Source organism: Phocoena sinus, chromosome 3, assembly GCF_008692025.1.
Source record: "Phocoena sinus isolate mPhoSin1 chromosome 3, mPhoSin1.pri, whole genome shotgun sequence".
NCBI classification, from domain to species: domain Eukaryota; kingdom Metazoa; phylum Chordata; class Mammalia; order Artiodactyla; family Phocoenidae; genus Phocoena; species Phocoena sinus.
Genome location: NC_045765.1, coordinates 127,227,496 through 127,252,097, shown reverse-complemented (window position 1 = coordinate 127,252,097; position 24,602 = coordinate 127,227,496). Strand labels below are relative to the sequence as shown.

The 24,602-nt window shown below is 37.4% G+C and overlaps 1 protein-coding gene across 9 annotated transcripts in view; it reads right to left on the bottom strand.

Moving 5' to 3' along the window:
- PDE4D (phosphodiesterase 4D) overlaps positions 1-24,602 on the bottom strand; it is a 1,151,628-nt gene that overhangs the window by 291,474 nt on the left and 835,552 nt on the right. Inside the window, exon 1 of one of the 9 annotated variants that reach the window (XM_032626894.1) lies at positions 1,603-2,368. The exons of 7 other annotated variants lie outside the window; for them this stretch is intronic. In XM_032626894.1, coding sequence (XP_032482785.1) covers positions 1,603-1,667 — 65 coding nt within the window. In that variant the 5' untranslated portion in view covers positions 1,668-2,368. Of the gene's footprint in view, positions 1-1,602; positions 2,369-24,602 lie in introns of those variants that run through there. One more of the 9 variants, XM_032626897.1, reaches the window with a different exon arrangement.

Genomic DNA, 24,602 nt, shown 5'->3' with positions numbered 1-24,602 from the left:
TTAGAAATATATTTTGAATTGTGGCCCTATTTATCTATGATGATACCGTTTATAATTTAGAATAATAAAATAGAACAGTTGTGGATTAAAACAGACCATGACACTCTCGGAGGAGTAAAGGATGTCAATGTTACTAGACTCCTGAAATGAACTAACTGTTACTGATTGATTGAACCCTGAATTTGGAAATGTCTCCCGGCATTTTAGGCAAAAATAAGAGATAGGTTGGTTAAATACTATTTATTCACATATAAGAGGATAGAAATCACAGGTGAATTTTATAAATTCTGATCACCCATTTATATTAGAGATTTACATTAGCTATGGTAACTAATAGAAGGTTTCTAAGTATTTCCCAGTATTTATTACTTGGTGTAAAAGAGCCACACGAATTTGTTTGCAGATGCAACCTTTTCTTTAAATAAACTCAAGGAGGAATTTATTGCACATATTTATTTAAAAGATCACAAGTGATATGAGATGAAATCTGCATCTATAGTTTATTAAAACTCACAGAAATACCACTGAAGGGACAACTCTTGATTCTAGTCCCCTATAAAACACTAGTACAATAACAGCAAATGATAACCCAGTCACATAAATGTGGACTGAATTCCTTATGCAAATAATGTAAGTATTTATTTGTGTATCTGCCTGCTCACATAATTATATGTAATACATTTTACCTGCCTGCTTCCATTCTATCCCCAACACCTGCCTTCAATCATTGCTTTTAATTCTCCTGTCTGAAGGATTATTTCCATTTCAAAAAGTGAGTTTATTTATTTATTTACAATCAATCACTAAGATAATCAAAGTAAAATTAACCTCTGAAACAGCCATAAAAACATTTTTGTAAATAACTATTTTAGACACAAAAATTACTTTATTGAGAAACTATTCCTTAAGGACCATGTGTGTATGACCACATCAAACAATATTGAGGAAATAGTAGAATTAAATATTGCAATAAATTGAAATTAACATACTTTTTGTTAGGATGAAAACACTAAAATTACCAAAAAACATAATTATCAGGGAACACTATACTAACAAAATAAAATGTAGGAGATTCCTGAATGATAAGCAACTTGATATACATATAGTCATAGTTAAATTCAAGTTGGTTCATATGATTAAAATATATGACGTTATTAATTACGCTAACACACATATGCTAAAAGCCCAGGTACTACTTTTAAAGACCATGACAAAGACTGTCAACTACCAGCCTGCTTGCATCAGGCAAGAAAGATAAGAAAACACACAGCCTGATCAGGCAGTGAAAAATGACAAGTTTTCATTTTCTAAACTCCCAACGTTTTTTGCAAGTTTCCTTCCTCTTCTAAAAATTGTCACCAGATGAATTGCTATGGTCCACGTGGAGTTAAAAAAAAAAGTGTGAGCGCCACTGTTTTTAAAACAGACAAAATCAGGCACAAAATAGAGAATGAAAGTGTCACCAACAGTGTGCTCTTTCTTACAAAGCCTTAACATCACACTTAACTCTTGAAGCTCCGAGTCAGCCATTACTAAATACTCCACTATTACGTCAATCTTAAAAGGAAAGAAGGGGAGAAGCAGGAGAGAAAAGCACGTTACCACACTCCCTCCGAAGTCCTCAGGGAACTTGTAGACCGGGATCTTGGCTTCATAATAATGCTCATTTTGGAGAAAAAAAAAGAAAGAAAAAATCTTCAAGTATTCTGATTAATACATTTCAGCTGTATTTTGAAAAAGATGGCTTGAAATATACTCCATTTCCAAAGGAGGTTGTTTGAAGAAATCCAAATTTCCCGGAGTCCAACTCCTGCCTCCAGTCCAGAACAGAGGGAGGCTTCTAAGACATAGGAGCTTTTTCCTCTTTCATACTGAATTTACGCCAGCACCGGGCTGTTCTTAAGTGACAGTTTGTTTTCTGTTTTGCATTGCCAAGGGAGGAACTGGATTTTGAATCTATTCTTCATCTGGTCACAAGGGCAACCAACACAGTGAAAGAGCCACTTGATCGCATCCTTTTTAAAATTCCACAATAAAAGGTTTAAAGGTTTCTGACACTCTAAAAGTGCTCAGGTAGAGAGAAAGGAAACGAAAATGACCGCGAGGTACAGTAACACCACAGAGCTGTCAGTGAAGTTCCATTTCAGGGCGACCACAGGAAAACACTCTTCTCCGGGGGGAGCCAATAAGTCATGGAGGGAACAAAGCTCTCCACACTTGAGCTGGGCTCGCTGCTGTACCTGTGAACGTAATTCCGTTGTGTCCCCTGCTTAGAATCTGACTCCAAGCCTTTGTGAATGAGAACTATCATTCAATCTCACCAGGCAGAAACTATTCCTCAAGGGCTGTATGACGTCTGTAGGAAGGCAGTTCAAAACATCGCAGGGAAGTGAGAGGGTGAAAAAAAAAAAAGACCTGGCGCCCAGCCAGCCTCGTCAATTGCTGAAACTTATAAAGCTTCGCTGCAGATCAGCACCAGAGACCTGGAGTGTAAACCAGCCAAGCAGGCAGAAGACATCTCAAAATTTATAAATCCATTTCCTCGTCTGGGAAATGAGGTGTCTGTGTTATTCAGGGTAAGATTCCCTGAGCACCTTCATAAGGAACACACCCCTTTTCCACAGACTTGTTTATCCTCCCTCAAAAAAAAAAAAAAATCATTTTCTCAAAGTCTGGCACTGAAAACTAAAATTTCTAGTCAAAAGCAAAGTTGAGAGGACTTGGGGAACTTAGCAGCTGTTCATTTTGAGCCCATTTAATGAAATGTCACGCTTTGGGTTTGGTTGTAGAGATACAAACTGCCTCTTAAAAATCCAACAGAACGTAGCAGGCAATGTTGCATCAGGTCATGCCGTGATGTTTAAACTGAAAAATCTAATGAATTTCTGCTGGACAAGTGGCTACATGTACTGAGGCTGTTTTCTTGCACAATGTTTTCTAAACCTTATTTCATTTTGAAAATCATATGCAAATTTCATTGATTTATATATACCAAGACTCTGGGTTTGCAAATTCCTAACAGTCCTTCAGTAAGGAATGAAGCTTATATCATATCACCTCAACATCTCTTATTGTGAAGACTAATCCCTGCCCCACCTCCTACATTTGAAATAAAAACTTTTCTATTATAGTAAACATAATTAAACCTACCCATTTTGAAAACAAACTTATGGTTGCCAAAGGGGAAACGTTGGGGAGAGGGATACATTAGGAGCTTGGGATTAACATATACACACTACTGTATATAAATAGATAACCAACAAGGACCTACTGTATAGCACAGGGAACTCTACTCAATATTCTGTAATAATTTATATGGGATAAGAATCTGAAAAAGACTAAATATGTATATGTATAACTGAATCACTTTGCTGTACACCTGAAACTAGCATGACATTGCAAATCAGCTATACTCCAATAAAAATTTTAAAAACACACAAAAAACAAACAAACAAAACAATTCAAATTGCTTCTAAGAGAAGAGGATTTGACCTCCCTCCCCATCCCTCTAAACATTTGCACCGAGGATATATATTTCTCTGGGTGTGCCAACTTCAGTTATTTTGGATGTGAACTATCAAGTGAAAAATAATTTAAGCATTCTGATTTCTTAAATGACATTAGTTAGTACGTTGGTTCTCTAGTCTGACGTGAACTTGGTATTTATTTAGCATTTGCAGGCAGGATGTTTTAGCGCAATTGTGACCCACCCAAAGGACTTGGAAAATTAATGTAGTAAGGCATCCCGCCAGACCTCTGGCTGCTCATTACAACAAACACTTCAGCTCCTCCCCTGGTCACACTTCAAGGTGCATTTATTTTTTTTATTTTAGTCTCCTCTGAGTGACCCTCAGCCCTCTTCAGGTAAATACCAATAAACTGCTTGACATATAGTTATCTCCTTAAGCTTTTCAGTTTTCCTATGACTATTCAGGGACCTTCATGGATTCTTGGCTCTGTTCCATGTTTAACATGTTGCTGCCACTTTAAGGCGGGTTAACCAATCACATATTTTCAGAAATGCAAAAGAAAGCTGAGGGAACTACTCAGGGGGCTTACAAAAAGAGGTTTATCTTTTTTTCTTGGAATTTTAATGTGGGGGGAAAAAAAAACCCAGACTGGGTAAAAGTAACCAACTACTATTACTTATTTGAAGCACTGTCCTCTATCATGCAAGGTCCAGCAAATATCTTCTGTCATTTCAGAAAGAAAATGACAGTGATCACAAAATGTAATGTCTGAATGTTGTGTGTTAAACTCTCCTGAAATAGTCAGTCCTATGCTCCACCATCCCCCAGAAGGCTCTCTGTCCCAGTGAGATTACTTAGCTCACCGGCACTCCCTTCCCTGTCACAAACACATCTTTAACCTCTTAGGTTAGTGCTGTCCTGTGTGCTGCTCAATGTTACACGTATTCCAAGAATCTATCTCTGAAAATCCTAGCCCACTTGTTGGGTATCTCCTAAACACTGTGTAACAGTCCCTTAATGACTAATATATCATCCCTGTGCCCAAAGAAACTGAGTTTAAGTAGCGGGGAATCTGACAACATATGAGACTAACCAGAAGATTCAAAGCTTCCTGGATCCCTACTTCAAGGTTGCCATTACAGAAAAAGACAGATACACAATAGTACCAGGCCATGGAGATTGAAATTTTTACTTTTGCTCTTACCCCTAACATTTAAGGTAGTGACAGGGGACTTCCCTGGTGGTCCAGTGGTAAAGAATCTGCCTTCCAATGCAGGAGACGTGGGTTCGATCCCTGGTTGGGGAACTAAGATCCCACATGCCAAGGGGCAACTAAGCTCGCGTGCCACTACTGTGCCTGCGCTCCTTAACTAGAGAGCCCGTGTGCCACAAACTACAGAAACCACACGCTCTGGCGCCACAACTAGAGAGAAACCTGTATGCTGCAACGAAGAACCCAAGTACCACAACAAAAGAGCCCACATGCCTCAGCGAAGATCCTGCATGCGGCAACTAAGACCTGACACAGCCAAAATTAATTAATTAAATTTAATAAATATTAAAAAAGTGCTAAAAAAAGGTAGTCACAAAATAATAATAATTTTCAAAAACCCTAATAATACTTGCTCAATATTACAGTGTTTTCTCCATCCTAAGGCAATTTTTTCACAGGGAAATTTCTTTTTTTTTTTTTTTTACATCTTTATTGGAGTCACAGGGAAATTTCTTAAATAATGTTTTATATGTTGACTATCACATAATTTTCCTCTGAAAAGCTTCTCAGAATGGAGGGATATAGCTCTGCTCCCAACGCCAAACATTCCTGTTAGTATACAAATATATGATAGTGTATAAGATGGCTAACGTGGATGGCTGAATCTGAGGAGAGTGGACTTTAGGAACCATGAGGCACTTGTCTGGATGGCTTTGAAGAGCATACATTTAATCTAGAAGCTGCTATGATTTCTAGCATTTCCCCGATGCACTAAATTGTACAGTGTTGTATAAACCTCTGTCTGACTATTGTCACCACAACATTTCAAAGGACTGTACTACAAACGTTTATGTTCACTGAGGTCATCCAACTGTATACATTTGGTTGAATCAAACCACTGTGCAGTATGATGTTTCCTAAACTTCAGGCATCTGGACACAACCTCTACAAATCTGCCCTACTGGCATCTATACCATCTACACCATTACTTACTAGATATTTTTCTTCATTGACTCACTTTTTTTAACTTAACATAAATTTAAATGATAACTTTATTTGATAAATGGGTTTGATATGCTGATTACATTTTCCCCCCAATATAAGTATTAATAGAAAAAAAAAAAAGGTCCAACTATCACTGAAAATCTCTCTCATACTAATTGGTGTCACAAGGCAATATGGGCAACACTCCTGTGGAAAGCACCAGTTGCATGCAACTAGACTGGGTGCACCCTAAACATGATTCCTCTTCTCTTAGTCAATGGTGAGCACGACTTACGGGACTAAGGACGTTTACCAAAAGCCAAGAGTTAAACATAAAACAGTAACTGGAACCAACTGAATGAACGGTTAAGGAATGATTTTACTATACAATCCAAGTTTTTTCAGATATTATGACTTTGAAATACTCTGCCCACTTTCAAATCTTCTCTGAGTAAACTCTTATTTTCAGATTACAACAGATCTGTCATGAGCAGATTTTTGAGAACCATGCTATGATCTAACAATATATGCAGGCCTGTTAAATGTGCTTAAGTTCAGGACTGTATATATGTCAACTAACTTTTTAGGAAAAAATGACCATGGATCTGCAGGGTTCTGTTTTTTGTTTTTGATTACAGTTTCCTGGCATTCTACACTGTACTCTAATATTATAAAAACAAGACATTTTGTTTTTTGTTTTTTTTTTTTGCGGTACGCGGGCCTCTCACTGTTGCGGAGCACAGGCTCCGGATGCGCAGGCTCAGCCGCTCCGCGGCATGTGGGATCTTCCCAGACCGGGGCACGAACCCGTGTCCCCTGCATCGGCAGGTGGACTCTCAACCACTGCGCCACCAGGGAAGCCCAAAACAAGACATTTTGAAATCTTGCAGCACTTCCTCCTCATTGAGGAATAATGTGGTATTTCCTTTATCTGGACGGGAATCTGGAGCAGATTTTGAGCTGTTTCTATTATCTTACTACACTCACTAAGTATACATTTGGATTCAAGGACTTTTCTATGAGCATAAATGTCTTTGGAGCTAAATTCCTTAACTCCGAGGAAAAGCTCAAAGTATCACATTTTGAAGGCTTCTGACCGTCAGGTTTCCTACCTCTTTTGTAAAATGTCAGGTTAGAACAATAATTATCATGATTTGATGTAATCCCACTTGTTTTATTTTGCTTTTGTTGCCTGTGCTTTTGGTGTCCTATCTAAAAAATCATTGCCAAGACCAATGTTAAGGAGTTTTTCCCTATTTTCTTCTAGGAATTTTACAGTTTCAGGTCTTCTATTTAAGTCTTTAATCTATTTCAAGTAAAGTTTTGTGAATGGTGTAAGATAGGGGTCCAGTTTCATTCTTTTGCATGTGGTTATCCAGTTTTCCCAACACCATTTATTGAAGAGATTATCCTTTCCCCAATGTATGTCCTTGGCTCCTTTATTAAAACTTAATTGACCAAAAATGCATGGGTAAATTTCTGGGCTCTCTATTCTGTTCCATTGATCTGTGGGTCTGTTTTTATGTCAGTATCATACTGTTTTGATTACTATAGCTTTGCAGTATAGCCTGAAATCAGGAAATGTGATGCCTCCAGCTTTGTCCTTATGTTTCAAAATTGTTTTGGCTATTAATGGTCTTTTGTAGTTCCATGTGAATGGTAGAATTGTCTTTTTTATTTATGTGAAAAATGCCATTGGAATTTTTATGGGTATTGCATCGAACCTTTACATCAAGCTAAAATGCTTCTGCACAGCAAATGAAATCATCAATGAAATTCTTTTGGGTTCTGCACCCAATTGTAAAGTGTGTGAGTGTGGGGAAGGCTTTCCCATACCAACAAGCAATTCTCTGACACCAGCAGGGTGTCTGAGAATTCAACTCAATACTGACACCATCCACCTGGAGATAATATCAGATTCCACAGGTTAAGGGCTCAGTCCCACAAGACAGCCTCCTGCTCTCTACAGATGTCAGTTGCAAGTGCAGGTTGTTACTTGTGCTTCTGAAAAACTGGTTATAAATCAGAGGTTCCCATGACCCCCTCCTTGGATCTGATTAATTTGCTAGAGCTGCTAACAAGAGTTTAGGAAACTCATTTACTCACTAGATTACTGGTTTATTATAAAAGGATATAACTCAGGAACAGGCAAATGGAAAAGATGCATACATGGTATGGGGAAAGGAAACAAAGCTTCCACACTCTTTCTTCTAGAGCACCACTTGGCCCTCATCTCCCCATATTCACCAATCCAGAAGCTCTCTGAACCCCATTCTTTCCAGTTTTTATGGAGGCTTCTTTGTTACAGGTAAGACTAATTAAATCGCTGGCCTTTGAGGATTGATTCAACCTCTAGCCCCTCTCCTTCCCAGAGGTCTGTGTGAAACTGAAAATTCCAATCCTCTAAAGGATTGGTGGGTTCCCCTACCAACCAGTCCTCTTCCTTAAGTTACCTCATTAACAAAACAAAAGACACCTTTATGGCCCTTACCACAGGAAATTCCAGCGGTTTTAAGAGGTATGAACCAGGAACGAGTGGAAAAAGACCTAATATATATTAGAAAGAGATTTTGGTCAGCTGAATGACCAAATATATATTTCTTATAAATCACAATATCACAAAAGTGAAAATGTAACCTATGGAATGGGAGAAGATATTTGCAAACCACATATCTGATAAAATGTTAATATTTTAAATACATATGAAACTCATACAACTCAATAGCAAAAGAACCCAAATAATATGATTAATAAATGGGCAAAGGACCTGAGCAGACATACAAATGGCTAATAGGTACATAAAAAGATGTTCAACATAATTAATCATCAGGGAATTGCAAATCAAAACCACAATAACATAGCACCTCACACCTATTAAGACTTTTTTAATCAAAAAGACAAGCAATAACAAATGCTAGTAAAGATGTGAAGAAAAGGGGACCCTTGTACACTCTTGGTAGGAATGTAAACTGGTGCAGCCATTATAAAAAACAGAATGGAGTTCCTCAAAAAAATCAAAAATAGAACTATCATGTGATCCAGCAATTCCACTTCTAGGTATTTATCCAAAGGAAAGAAACCAGTTTCTCAAGGAGATATCTGCACTTCCATGTTCATTGCAGCAGTATTCACAACAGCCAAGATTTGGAAGCAACCTAAGTGTCCCCCAATGGATGAGTAAAGATTATATGATATATATATCATAGATCATATAGTATATATAGCATATATATAGTGTGTGTATATATATTTATAGATATGTAAAATGCAATATTAATCAGCCACGGGAAAGAAGGAAATCCTGCCATTTGTGACAACATGGATGAACCTAGAGGACCTTATGCTAAGTGAATAAGCCAGAGAAAGACAAATACTGTATGATCTCACTTATATGTGGAATCTAAAAGAAAAAAAAAAGTCAAAATCATAGAAACAGAGTGTAGAATGGTAATATGGGTGAGGGGAGAATGGAGAGATACTGGTCAAAGTGTACAATCCTTCAGTTATGAGAAGAATAAGTTCAGTGAATCTAACATACCACACAGTGACTATAGTTAATACTGTATTGTAAACTTGCAGTTTTCTAAAAGAGTAGGTCTTAAGTATTATCACCATAAACAATGGTAACTACGTAAGGTGATAGAAGTGTTCATTAACCTGATTGTGGTAATCATTTCACAATATATACAAATATTAAATCATCATGTTGTACACTTTAAATACACATAATTTTATTTGCAATTATACCTCAATAAAGCTGGGGGGTAAAAAGAAAAGAAGAAAGATTGACAATATTTTATAAAGTATAATATCAAGAAGCTAGAAAGATAACAGCCAATTATACTTTAACAGTAGAATAAAAGAAAAATAAAATAAAAAATAAAGATAAGAGTATAAAACAATGACATAGAAAAGAAAATCATCAAAGCCGAAAGCTGGTTCCTTGTAAAGAATAATAAATTGACGAACACCTAGTAATGCTGATAAAGAACTGATCTGAGAAAACACGTATTATCAGTGTCAGTTCTATAGACATAAAAATTAATGAAAATGTATTATGAACAGCTTTATGCCAATAAATTTGAAAATTTAAGCAACATGGAAAAATTCCTTGAAAAACACAACCAACAAAATTGACAAAACAAATGGAAAAACTAAATGATTCTACACTGATTAGAGACTGAGTCTGCATTGAAAAATTAATTTAAAACAATAAAGCTGTCATAAATTAAAAAATAATAATAATTACTATTAATTACCTAATAAGTACAATATACTTTCTTATTTATTCATCACAGCTACCTTGCAAATTAAGGGTGATAATTTTATGAATAAAGAAAGCTAGTGATTTGTTCAAAGTCACATCACTGGCGGTAGAAAAAGTAATTGGATCCAGATGTATCTGCTGTGTGTGCACGCGTGCGTGCGTGCGTGTGTGTGTGTGTGTGTATGTGTGTGTTTGCTTATGAGAAAGGGGAGTGGGTTGGTGAGGCAGAAGAGACGGAGATTAAAAGTTGCTATTATGTTTTTGGGAATTGTTTTTAAGACATCCACCCTCTTCAGCTGGACAGCAGCAATGAATAAATATCCACTGTAAATGGTATATGTGTGCATGTTACTGGCATAACAATGGACATATTTAACAGTCAGTAAATTCTAGATTTTCAAGATATCCAGGATTAAACAATCTAAGTTCACTGTCCTTTTTTCTAATTTTTAGATTCATAATGAGGGTATATATGACAAGATCACGAGCCTGTTAGCTGTAAAGTGGGATAAGGTCTTTATAGTCATACTCCTCGCATGGGTAAGGGTGGTTTGCTGTTACCTACATAACACACGGCATTTTGATTGCCTCATTAAGTCATACTAGCTAACAAATGATCATTTTAAAAGGTAACAATATGTGAGACCTCTGATAAGGTATAGATTTCAACATTTGTCAACAAATTATATTGTCAGTTAAAAGGTGCAGAAAACTAGTTTTTAAAACTAGTATCAACATTTTTGCCTGGGATCAGTAATGTTGACAGGATATGCACTTTATAATTGGCTTTGAGAACTTTGCACTAAGTCAAAATACTGTATCAAAAAAACCCAAAACCCACATTGTATGGATCAAGTAAGTTGTTTAAAGTTTCATAAGTGCTATTGTATTTCCTTTATATTCTAACCCCTGCTTCTCCTTCTTTCACTCTTCATGGTCCTCTTAATTCTCAAATTACATGTATCTTTGTAAATGTAACCTCATTTTAATTAAATATTTAAATGGTATTAAAGAGATGCATTCAAATAGCTCATCAGACAGTAGTGAGAGTAGGATCCTCAAACTCCTGCCTGGATCCCTGATTCTGGTTCATAGATGAGGCTGAGGCCTAGAAGGATGATGGTGGCTGTGGGTGCCTGGGTAGGGCTTGTGCACTGGGGGAGTGGCTATAGTGTGGTCAGTGCCCAGCAGGTATTTTATTTGACCACCCTAAATGTCACTGTAAGACTGTTTCCTCTGAGGTAGTTTGCGTTTTCTAGGGAAGGGTGTAAATCTGCCTGCTAGCGTTCCGATGTGGGCAACAGAAGGCAAGTGGAGGTCTTCCTGATCTATTTGCAGAGTTTTGTTTCATCCTCCTGTTTGCACAGCTATTCCTTCTGCTCTCTCTGCCTGTTATTCCAGAATCTCTGTCTTCCAAGGGGAGGGTACGCTGACTATACTGAGACTGAGGGCTTGTGGATGGGTGTACACTATACACACCTCTGTACGATCCCTATTTTCAGAGTTCACTCATGTTATTGATTTGGGTGATGTCTTTAGAGAAAAGTGGGGTAGGGAGGTCATCTGTCCACCATTCTGAAGCTAGAAATCTATAGATTTTACTTTAAAATGAAGGAATTAGCTATTCTCTTTATCAAATGGCTAACTATATTTGGACCCTCTATAAGCATACGTCAAGATTAAGTATTTTTTTTTACTGTGGTAAAACAGACATAACATGAAATTTACCACTTTAACCCTTTTTAGTGTACAGCTCAATGGCATTAGGTACATTCACATTGTTGGGCAACCATCACCACCATCCGTCTCCAAACTTTTTCATTTTCTCAAAGTGTAACTACGTAATACCCGTTAAACAATAACACCCATTCCCCTCTCCTCCTGAACCCAGACAACCACCAGCTTTCTGTCTCCATGAATTTAAGTACTGATGTAAGTGGAATCCAAAAGATTAAATTTTAATGGTACATTCAGGAACTGATAGCCAGTCTTGTTCTAGATGTCTTGTTCTTAAAGAGCAAAGCAAAGCATTAGAAATAAAAGGTTTAAGACATGGATTCTCACCTTGAGAAATCAATGTACTTGCTTTATTCATCACTGACTCTATTTTATAAAGTGTTGCTTGCTGTTACATAGACACAGTCAAGAGCAAAAATATTGCCTTGACCAACATCTGTTTTCCTTTAAATCATCTCTTTAGCTGGTACTTTGTTTAAATGTACATACATGTTATCAGCATGTATCCAAATTATAGGTCATATTATATCTTTAGTTCTGCTTTCAGATTCATACCAGACCCTATGTTTAATCAAGTGGTTCCTAATGCTATTTACCTACCTCAAGGGACAATGCTATATTCTAAAATTGAATTAAATTAATAAAAATAATTTTAAAAAGATTTTTTGAAAGACATACGACTGGAAAAATCACATTGCCAACTGAAGCCCTTGTTTCTAACATTGTGAGACAACTGGAGGTTTTCATTAAAATAGGATTTGGAAAAAAATGTGTCAGAAATAAATGCACATAGAATGTCCTTTAATGATAATTTAACACCTGATGCAATAGATAAAGAAGGAAATTGATTTACTAGAAAGCAAAATTTCAGTGGACTCGTTTAATTTACATTTGTTTGATAACATTTTTCCTTGCCCATGTTAAAAGTAATGGTAAAATAATCCAGGCAACTCAAGTAATTTCCCCTTGACCACAATTACAAATAAGTTCTATTTAATGTAAAAAGTCTGCTTTTTGAGACAATGTCTGTTAATTAAAGAGGGTTAAAAAGTAGCCTTTGAGGTCAGATTGCCTGGGTGCAAATCCAAACACCACTAATGACTAGTTGTTTGACCTTGAACAAGTTACTTAACCTTCTCTAAGCCTGATTCCTAGGCTATAAAATGGAGATAAAATAGGGTTTGTGAGGATTAAATGAGACACATAAAATCTTGCCAAAACGTGTTTGGCATATAGTAAGGGCTCAATATATGATATCTTCTCTTAAAAATGAGTTTTAAAAGAGAATTCAATAAATATGAGGGAGAGCGGTTTTAAAACTTTAAAGTGTATGATGTTACTATTATAATACTTTGATTTAAAATCATTTTATCATATGATATCGCCTATATGTGGAATCTAAAAAAAATGATACAAATGAACTTATTTACAAAACAGAAATAGACCCACAGACATAGAAAACAAACTTATGGTTACCAAAGGGGAAGGGGTGGGTGGTGGAGGGACGAATTCAGTTTGGGATTAACGGATACACAAATACTATATATAAAGTAGATACCCAACAAGGACCTACTGTAGAGCACAGGGGACTCTACTCAATATTTTTCAATATTTTGTAATAACCTATAAGGGAAAATAATATATATATACACACACATAAAACTGAATCACTTTGCTGAACACCTGAAACTAAAACATTGTGAATCAACTATACTTCAGTAAAAAAATTTAAAAAAAGATAAAATCATTGTTTTATGTTTCCATCTTAGCTTTGACCCTGATCCCCTGACTCCCTTTACGTAATAGACTGTGAATAGTTCTCTTGCCTCCCATCTTACACATCTAAGGTTTAGTCTCTCTATTGTCTTTGGGTTATCTTTCTAAGACAAAACTTAAAATGTTAAATTCCCTGCTTAAAAACCTTCAATAGCCTCCTCTTCCCCGCTACCGAATCAATTACAGCCTTCTCCTACGATGACAGCCCTACACATGGTACACACCTTGCCCCAAATCTTCCCATGCCATTTCCCCTGCCTTGTGAGCCTTTCACCTTCTCCCCCATCGCCCTTCAAGATCTAACACAAGCAGCAGTAAAGGCCAGCTAACTCCGAGACAAGCTCAGAAGTTCAGTCTCCTTGGCTTCATTCAATTTTGTGAACATCCTGGGTTAATTTTGATTACTACTATTACATATGTATTTTTTTTACTTCTTTGTAACGTATTTACAATGCTCAGCAGCATGCAATAGCAATTATAGGGACAGCAGAGTTCCACAGCTACTGTTCAGCCAACTGATTTTGACTGTGATCTTTGAAAACAACTTAATCTCCTAAGATGCCACTTTTCTTCTATGAGATAACACACTTATCTTCTTCCCAGGGTTGTTCTGGGATGGAAGGAGACAACATGTTGCCCACCTGCAAGGTTTCCTTCTCTTCCACTTTCAGATCTTTGCACAGGCTTCTCTGGCAGCCTTATTGTTCTTCCCTTTTATCTCTCTTGCTCCCTCTCTTTTTTTTTTTGGTCAGGAATTAACTCAGGGGCCAGCTTCTCTAGTCCCACTGCTTTTCAGTCTGCCCTGGGCTAAGCAAATTCCAGATTCCGGTGCTAATTCCAACCGGAGTGCTTACGAACACAGTGTAATCCTCTCCTTATCTGGTGAAGGGGAAGGGATCGTGGCTTCCCATCCCTGTATCCCCAGTGTCTGGCCCTAAACAGACATGTGGGCTTTCCCACAATGTTGTGAGCCCCTTGAAAGCAGGAATGCGGTTTATTCATCTCTGTATTCCCACTACCTAGCACAATATCTGGCTCACAGGGTGTCAGCTTAACAACAGAGTACATTTTTGGTTAACCATGGCAGATAAGCATTTTACAGATTTTCTTCCTGTGCCCTTTTGTGGCATTTGCTTCATGGCTGGAATTAGAATTCAAAAATTGATCTTGCCTGAATTCTTTTTCATAACCCTCTATCTCTGAAAGCTACTTTTGACCTTCTTTGCCGAAACAGAGTTCCCACGTCCTTACAGTAAAAATTTTTTCCCAAAGAAAAAGGAACTGGGTAAGAAACACACTGGGAGAAGGCTTGGGCAGTCAGTGAGCTGACCCCAGCATCATTTTTAAGGAGGAAAAGATTCTTTCTTAAGTGTTTAGGAGAAGCTATTATGTCATGTGCTATAAATCCAGGTAAACTACTTCAATTCTAACAGGGCTATTTTCAAGCTCAATTCAAAGAAATGACTTTTCCGGGAAGAGTTTCACCACATATTGAAAGGAAAATGAGAGGGTGCTTGTGGAGACCCACGAAATCTGCCAAAGCCAACCACCCATCGGCCTGTGAATGAGAGAGCCGTGCCTCTGGATGGGAAGTCTGCTCTGGCCAGAGCTCGAAGAACCTGTTTGGAGTCACTGAATGTTGGATGTTATTAACACACTTAACTTCTCATCAGCCGTGTGAAGCCTTTACGTACCCATTTATCAGGTGAGGGAACTGAAGTCCAGAGAGTGCTCCCCAGAGAGTTGAGTGCAAGAAGTGGCTAGAACTCAGGCTCACCATGTGCCAGGCACTGGGTAAGGTGCTCACACATGTCATCTCATTAATATTTAAAATAAACTCATATAAACGACAAGGTCCTACTCTATAGCACAGGGAACTTGATATATTCAACATCCTGAGATAAACCATAATGGAAAAGAATATGAAAAAGAATATATATGTATAACTGAATCATTTTGCTGGACAGCAGGATTTAACACGCCATTGTGAATCAACTATACTTGAAAAAAATAAATTTAAAAAATAAGAAAAGAAAACACACAAACAAACTCATGAGCTAAGTACTATAGTTTCCTCCTCAAACGGTTGAGGAAACTGAGGTCTGGAGGAGCCTAAGAGGCATTCTCAAGGCCTTAGGGTAGGACTGAGACCTCAAGAACTAAACAAATAGCATGGCAAATAGCATCTCAGCAGGAGAGTGTTTTATTTTTTAACTTTTTAAAGCAATCCTAAGATAAAGATGATGGGATGGATAAACTTTCACTACTGGTCACAGTTATTTTTGTGGACACAACATCAAAATCGTTAGAAATTAACCATTATTTTCATTCTAGGAATTAAAACTTACAAATACTTCAAGTATTTTAGATACCAGATATACAAAGGTAGTAGTCAACAATCACTTTTGGAAAAAAAAATACACACTTTTATTTTATTATGTTGATTCTTTTTCAAAATGAAGACTAATTTTCCTTTTGAACTCAAGAACAATTTCTATATGTATATTAATATTTACAGTTAAATTTTGCTTTTAGAATATTTACAGTTAAATTTTGCTTTTACAGTTAAATTTTGCTTTTAGATAATTCCTGTATAAGGGATAGGAAAGCAGACTTAGATACTGTTTAACTTGACCTTGTGTATCAGCCTGTGCTCTTCTGGGGAGAAAGACAGCCTGTTCATTCCAGGCAGGCAGTGAACTCTAAAAAGATAGCTGTACACAGCAGAGAACTGTGATTTTCAGAGGAACTACCTTAGCGTGTTCTCTGTGTTCTTAAAGAGAGTACTTTGACAATTTTGCAAAGAAGTTGAGTCTTAAAGATGGTAATTCGCAGAAGTTGCTTTGTGGAAAGTCGAAAGCAAAGGAGCTAGAAGAGATAATGCAAAATACTCTCCACTTTCAGAGCAGATTCTTACTCCATATGGGAAGAGAATGTGAAAAGGCTCTCCCTCCAAGTCCATGAAATTTAAGCCTTCATTCAGCTGACAGTCCTTCCGTGAGTTAGTTTCCCCCAGGACTAAGTTAGTCCCCGGTTAACATTCAGACTTCTCTGCAGATAGTTAACCTTTTTCTTAAGAGTTACCTTATAGGAACTCCAAATGACAATGACAGCTTGGTTTTATTTTTTAAAAAATAATAAATAAAAAAATAAGTTATTTAAAAAATAATCCTGCAAATGGACAGTAGTTTAATCCCTACTACACATTACATCCAGTACATTAAAATGGATCCACTTCCCACATTATACAATATTTTTGTTATGAAAATCTAGAAAGGATCTTTATAATTTTGCTTTTGAAATTATTTGCTACTAAACTCATTTAGCTAACGACTAACCCTGATTTCTCTGCAATCATCCAACACACTTTAGAATTCTTGTGAAATGAAAAATACCCTCAGCCCACAAGTTTTTTTTTTCCAAATATAATAAACTTTTTATAAATACTTAGTAATTATCGAAGTTGACATAATGCTACACTTTTGAACATTTAATTAAACTTTAATCAGGATTTTGCAGTTTTTTTTTGTATTTTGGAGTCAATTACTTTACTTTTCAGTTCTCAAATATTTTCAAAGGCCCATAAAAAGTTCACAGGCTCTAGACACTGAGGACTAGAGTACGTGCCATGGACAACAGAACCCTGGTGCTGGGATCTGGGAGGAAAGAGAATTCTGGTAAGAAGTGATTCATGCAAGGAGACATATTTATTAACCTTTCCAGATAGTGTGCTATTTCCTGCACTACATTGATACTTATGAGTTATACTTTACTTTGCTAAGAGGTGAAGTAAGGCATCCAGCCTTCACGACTTACTCATTCTAGATCCCATGGACGATAAAAAAGCACAAGATGTGGTTGCCGCCCTGGAGGACGTAATAGTTTAGTTGGGAAGAAAAAATACTATTCTCCTTAAGGTTAGAATTTCTCTTTAATAACTGAACACATGTGCTTGTGAGATAATGACTTCAGGGCTTGGGTATTTGAGTGACCAAACTAAAACAGTAATATTATTGTCTGGTTGTACCAAAATCATTGGTTAAATTGTCCTTTAAAACGCCTGCCTAGTGACTTAGGCACTAAGATAATTGCTGGGGACCCAGCATTCCTCCATAGTGCAAGAAGACAGATGAGAGTCCTTATGAGGCCAATTTTATTTTTATTCAGGCCCAGGGGATAGTGTTTTGAAATGGGGTTAGGTTTCCATTTCAATTAGAGAAACTAGAAACAAGAAGAGATTTCAGCCCACAGTGAAACAGGCATATCTGAGTTAACTCTGACTCTTATTCTGCTCCATTGCTCAGTGAGTACAATTGATGTATTTCCTCTGAAATGAACTTTCTGTTTTTTAAGGATAAATGGAATGTGTTCTTTTGAAATAGCACAAGATATTCAACAGGGGCCTCAATAACCAAATGCTTTTTCTTCATTGCTGTTGCTGTTACCTAAATAGGTCCTACAATGAAAGTGATATGGCTTCAGTAATGCTGAGGAATTCTTGCCCTTTCATAACTGGCAGGTAGGCCACGAGGTCAAATTTTAATGCCTGAGTGACTCTCCTGACTCAATGGGAGTCACATACCACGGGGCACAATCTGGCTGCAGGGTTACCACATGTTCTGTGGAAGGACGGTGAGTCACCATTGCACACCAAGCTCTGCAACAGCACAGAAGAGCCAACACCACGCTTGCTTATCCTGGGGAAATAACCTGTGAGCAACCTGGCTCCAACTCCTTAGAGATTATTTCTGAGAACGTATGTCTTCAACTACTGCTTGACATGACCGGAAGCAGAAGAAACGGCTACAGAGAATTTCAATTCACTCTCAAGAACTGCCTGGCAGTCTTTAGATTATGTGAAAGAACTAATTGTGGAAACAATGGTGATCTTTGATTCCTAGCATGAGGAGAGACCTAAGTAGAAGCTGTCTGGGGGGCGGCTCACTAAAAATCTTTAAAGGAACAAAGAGTAAAAATCCCCTTTTGTGGGCAGGATCCTGTTAGCAGGGCCACTGCATATGTCTATGCAAACTGTACTTTGCACAACTCCAGGGGGTACCATTTACACAACCCATGATGTGAATTGTGTCTTTTGAGTCCTGCAACATGGCAGTCCTATCTTTCTGTTTCTCAAATGATGAGACAATACGACTGTGTTTTTCATCTTTAAATAGATCCCAAAGGCTCCAGTTGAAGCATTGAGGCTAACACACCGGACAATACAGAGAAAGTGGTATCAGACAGTGGTTAGGAAGACCACGAGTCAGAGTGACAACATATAAATCCCAACCTGGCTCCTTACCCAAGCCACGTGGCTTTACCTTTCTATGCCTTAGCCTGTTCTACTGTAAAATGGGTGTAATTGAGGTGACTGGGAGAAGTACATTAGATGATGTAGGTAAAATGCTTAGAACAGTGCTCAGCACGTAGTCAGAGACTCAATAAATGTTAACTCTTACTATTAAAGAGATAGTATCTCCCTTTTGTTCAATTGTTAAGATTCTGGAATGAATGAAAAAACAATCATAGCTGTATTATAATAATAATTTGGCCTCAAGAGTATTTATGGCTCCAGAGGAAACATTTTCTATGTGCCCTTTAAAGTGGAGTACTAGGAATAGTTTAACAGTATGCTTTTGGAGAAAATGAAAAGACGATGACCAAAGGTCATTGAACCATTTGAAGATTTTTATTGGGGTAATCAGATGTCCATAAAAAGCCACTCTTTCCTAAAGAATGGTTCATCCACCAGGAATGATACCCCAATGTGACTAACGTTTTTGGCTTGTAAACAGAAATTTGGAATTATATGAGAGATCTCTCCTTTTAAAATAGTGGTGCTAACTCAAAATTTATAAAATACTGCCTGGTCAACACGGTAAAGCCAAACAAAATAAATTTGATGTGGGGAGTGCTGGCTGTGTTACCAGATTTCCTTTTAACCATCGTTTAGGATTTACTGACTTACCATTTTACTAATCTCAGAGAAACCCCTTTATGTAGACAGGCTAATGCAACAGTGAGTTAATATCAGTTATTTATATTTTAAGAGTAGGTATAGTAAATAACAATAACTTAACCAGTGGAATTAATTTCAAACATTTCAGGCCTTTAACAAAACATTTTTGGAGAATTAATTGTGATGAAACAGCAAGTGCTTAATCCATCCACACATGAAACCAATCCTAGTAGACTCAATTAAAAAAATAAAAATCTTCACTGTTACTCTTTAGCTAATCATTAACCAAAGTCTGAGTGACCAGCTGAATGAGTGATTTGGTAACTCAGAGAAGGTAGAGGAAACTCGTATTTGTTTAACACCTACTATCCACTTGGTTCTTTGCGCAGGCTCAGCGGCCATGGCTCACGGGCCCAGCCGCTCCATGGCATGTGGGATCCTCCCGAACCGGGGCATGAACCCACGTCCCCTGCACCGGCAGGCAGACTCTCAACCACTGCGCCACCAGGGAAGCCCTACACTTGGTTCTTTATCTATGTTTTTTCTTCCAATATTCAAAACAATCCCTTAAGGAGTTGCAATTATTCATTATTTTGTAGCTGTAAGTTGATGTTTGGAAAGGTCATGCCTAACTCCTTTGGACCATGCACTTCTTTTATGCTATGAATGTTGATGTTGCTAAGTACTAATTCAGGATCTGGTACCACTGGCAATCAGTAAAACACACACACACACACACACACACACACACACACACACCCAAAACAAGGTTAAGTTCATGCGCTTAGACAGGGTCAGCTGCTGTATGATAATTCAAAGGGAATAATTCTGTGCTGATAAATAGAAGCTTTTTCATCTTAATTGGAGCCATCACATTTCATTGTTAGGCACTGTATACAATGTATACATTAACTGGGATCTCATAGTTCCTTATATTCATCACAAAAATCAAAACAGGGTTGGGCGTGTAATTAAACGTAAGTAGGTGACTTAACCTTTCAGATTTTTCTAAAGGAGAAGTGGGGGCCTGATGGGGTTGGAGGGGGAGGGGTCAACAGAAGTTAGGGGAAAGCTAAGGGATAGCAAAATCTGTCTTGATTTCATAGGAAGTCAAGGGTAGACAGTTGAAAGTGAAACTAGTTCATACATTACCAGGACAGCTTCAGAGTTAACATCGTGTGAGGGAACCTACCAACACTCTGACATCTGTTAAGGCTTTCACAAGTGTCAAATGTGTTTTTCCAAGCAGCATCAACTCTAATTAAGACATTACCAACTTAATCCAACTTCACATAAATCCCAAATGAGTAAACACTATCTATTTACAATAGTATCACATACTTATGAAGATGAGTCAGTATTTTGGGGTCACTATAATAAATACAAATAAATATAAAGAGGTAGTATTTGCTTCAGGGAGTTTACAATAAAAAGAGGGGATGGTTGGTAAGAGACACACACCCATGAAAAGCACCACATTATTGTATTTTATTCACTTCCTAGGTCTTATGTGAAATTGTTGTGTTCTTCATTGTGGATCTCACCTAGAATAGAACTTCTATGAGCACAGGAATTGCCTGCTTTACATCCTCCTATATCTCCAGTAACTGGAACGGTGCCTGGACCATAGGAAGCACTCAACAAACATTGGGCAGATCAAGAAATGAATGAATGACACAGATCAGGAATGTTATGATAAGAAGGTAGAGAAGGAAAAAATCCTTGTGGGATGGATAGTCAGAGAAGATGTCAAGGAAAGAGGATCCTGGATTGGGTCTTGAAAGCTGGTAGAAAAGAGAAGACCATTCTTCTGGGAGGAATGACAGAGACAAAAAGGATGGGCAAGACCTGAGAGATGCCTACAGCAATGTAAAGTGTTATTCCACCAGGAAATCTTGGTGAAGAGACTTGGAATTACATAAAGAAGAACGTTTTAACAAAAACAGAATAGGCTCCCTTGGGGTTGCTGGAAGAGGCGATTTCTGTGAGGAGATGTATTGGAGCTTTGGGTAGAAGAAAAACACAACGAAAATGTGAGAATGGGCAGTCAGGCCCTGAGGAGTAGGTAGAACTTTTAAAGGTTCCCTCGAACACAGGGATTCCAGGCCTCTGTTTTTGCTTTGTTGCTCAAAATAATTTAAGAGAACGTCTTAAATTCCTTGAGTGAATCATAACTAAAATGTTGCCTTTATCTTCCTAAATCAAGAGAAAGCTCAATTAACCACTGGAGTTATTTCATCTTGTATTTGGCAAAACCACATTTCAGCTGGTGGGGAAACAATTGTTTTACCTTCACTCTAGAAGTGGTATTTGAGAATGACATTTAAGAAACATTTTCTATGGCCTTCAGAAGACGATTAACCATTTTGTTTTGAAGGTTTATGATATGATACAGTATTTTTAAAGCCCATTCTAATTAAACAGCTTGTAGAAAAATGTCTTTAAATCACACCCTATGGAAGCTCTTCTTTCAAATGGTAGTCTACAGAGAACTTCAAGTAAATATATATGGCCGTACCTCTGATGGTGTGAGAAATTAAATGGATTTGCTTTATATTTATTAAATCATCTCTGGTGTCATATATTCAAATGCCAAGACACTAATATAAAAACAATAATAGTTTATTTAAATTTTCCAAACACATGGAATAAAGAGAAGCCTTAATTGAAAATACTTGTATAAACATGCAGATGAAATTAACTCAGTATCTATGACCTACATAGAGGCAGGTATTGGCGCCTGTATCTTCTGAACACCTACCTCTCAAAGCTGAATCCTCCAAAAATCTGCAGCTCCCCACCTGAAGGTTTTTTGTTTGTTTGCTTGTTTTGTTTTGTTTTTTAAATACCTGCGAGTCTTTGTCTAAGGGCTATTTTTCTGGCCATAGGTAACATGCTTGACCCATGGATAAGTAAACCAGAGTGGTGGGTTGTTAATAACCCCCAGAAACAGGTGACGGATGGGGGAGTTGGTGGATAAGGACTCCAGCTTCCTCATCCCATGGATGGCGTAACTCTGAGGAGTATCCCACACACACTGTCTTGCGAGTGTGCCCAGTGGGACTCGGCTTCACTTGCCCACTGGGGTAACTGGCTTGATGATGCATTTGTGTCCTTCCATTCCCTGTCTCACTTCCTCACTCCTTTACTTATGTTTTGTGGACTTTCTAGATAAACTAGTGGTACTTCTTGTCTCAGGGTTTACTTCTGGGGAAACCTAGACCAGTACACGCCTCTTCCATTATTTTGTGACACCAAAGAAGAGTTTTGATTGGGACTTGGAAACTATAAATAAAAGGGGATTAAAGTGAGATTGTTATGTTTGTTTGTTCTTTCTCCAACACTGAAATGTTACCATTTTACTTTAATACAACCTTTCTCAAGTTCCTCCTGTTTTTCTTTACGTCCTTGCTTTTCTTTGACATTTGGCTTCTTCAGCCCCTGGCACATACACACATGAAGTGGGATGCCACGGGGGTAGGTCAATAAGAAACATTGAAATGAAAAAAAAAATGCTTACAGCTTCAGAGTGTTTACTACATGAACCAAAACATACTTTACCATTTGTGTGTGTGCTAGGGACTCATTATGAATAAATCATATGTTGCCAGGAAAATGTTATTTCTAGAAGAAACGGCAATGTGCATTCATTTGCCTGGACCTAAATCAGTGTTACTCTGAAATCAGTATATTTTCTGATGGTGTGAACCAACACACACATATACACACATACATGTGTGTGCACTTGACATATCCCTTTATAAAATGAGCACACTAAAGATACTGAAAATCAATCAAAAATAAACCTTAACAAGGTTTACCTGTCTTAAGAAAAAAAACAGCAACAAAACAAAACAAAACAAAAACGACAAGCCTGGAGCCACCATAGATTCATATTAGTCAACACTATTAAGAAGCCAGATGTGTCAGAATCGCCCCAAGATCTCCAAATATTTATAGCAAGTATTTTAACTTGGGGAGAGAAAAAGGACAGATTTTCTTCAGATGTCTGAGGCTAGAAGAGGACCTTTTCGACTCTTTCCCTCCATAAATGCTTAGGAAGGAGAAAGCCCACTGTGAAATGGTGAGGCAGCGGTGGTGGGGGGGGCGGGGAATAGACATTTCAGTGTGATTTTGATCTCCATTTTGCTGAGTAGGAATAGGAAGGAATTTAGAGGTGTTTTAAATGTTAAGAAGAGAGAGAAAGAGAAAGAAAGAATGAGAAAGAAATGAGAGAACAAAGAAGGGTAAAATGTTTCTAGACTTTTCACAATCATTTAAATATTTGATCAAAAGATAGATAAAAATAATTGCCCAAACTTCCACATTATGAATCCTTGTAGCTTCAGAGCTATAGGGTGTTGCAATCATAAAGACATATTGGCGATCTGGAACCAGCAAAATCACAAAGTTTATGAAAGCAACTTTTTTCCTCACATGTTTCTGTAAAACCATTTCTTTTAAAAGATATTACCTGGACTCCTTCTTTGAACATTAAATGTATTTTTTTTATGTTATAGAGATAGCTTAAATAGCTGATGATAGGGAAAAATCTTCTTGACATTGGTCCTGGCAATGATTTTTTGGATATGGCATTCAAAGTATAGGCAACAAAAGCAAAAATAGATAAGTGAGACTACATCAAACAAAAAAGCTTCTGCACAGCAAAGGAAACCATCAAAAAAATGAAAAGGCAACCTACAGAATGAGAGAAAATATTTGCAAACCACATATCTGACAAGGGATTAATATCCAAAATATTTAATATAAGGAACACAATAGCAAAATAACCCAAAAAACAAAAGAAAGGACCCAAATAATCTGATTAAAAATAGGGCAGAAAACCTAAACAGACATTTCTCCAAAGAGGACATACATAAATAGGTACATAAAGAGGTATTCAACATCACTAATCATCAGGGAAATGCAAATCAAAACCACAATGAGATATCACTTCACACCTGTTAGCATGACGTTTATCAAAAAGTTAAAAAAAAAAAAAGTGTTGGCAAGGGTTTGGAGAAAAGGAAACCTCTGTGTACTGTTGGTGGGAATGTAAATTGGTACAGCCACTATGGAGAACAGTGTGGAGGTTCCTCAAAAAATAGAACCATCATATGACTCCGAAATCCCAATACCGGGTATATATCCAAAGGAAATGAAATCACTATTTTGAAGATATATCCGCACTCCCAC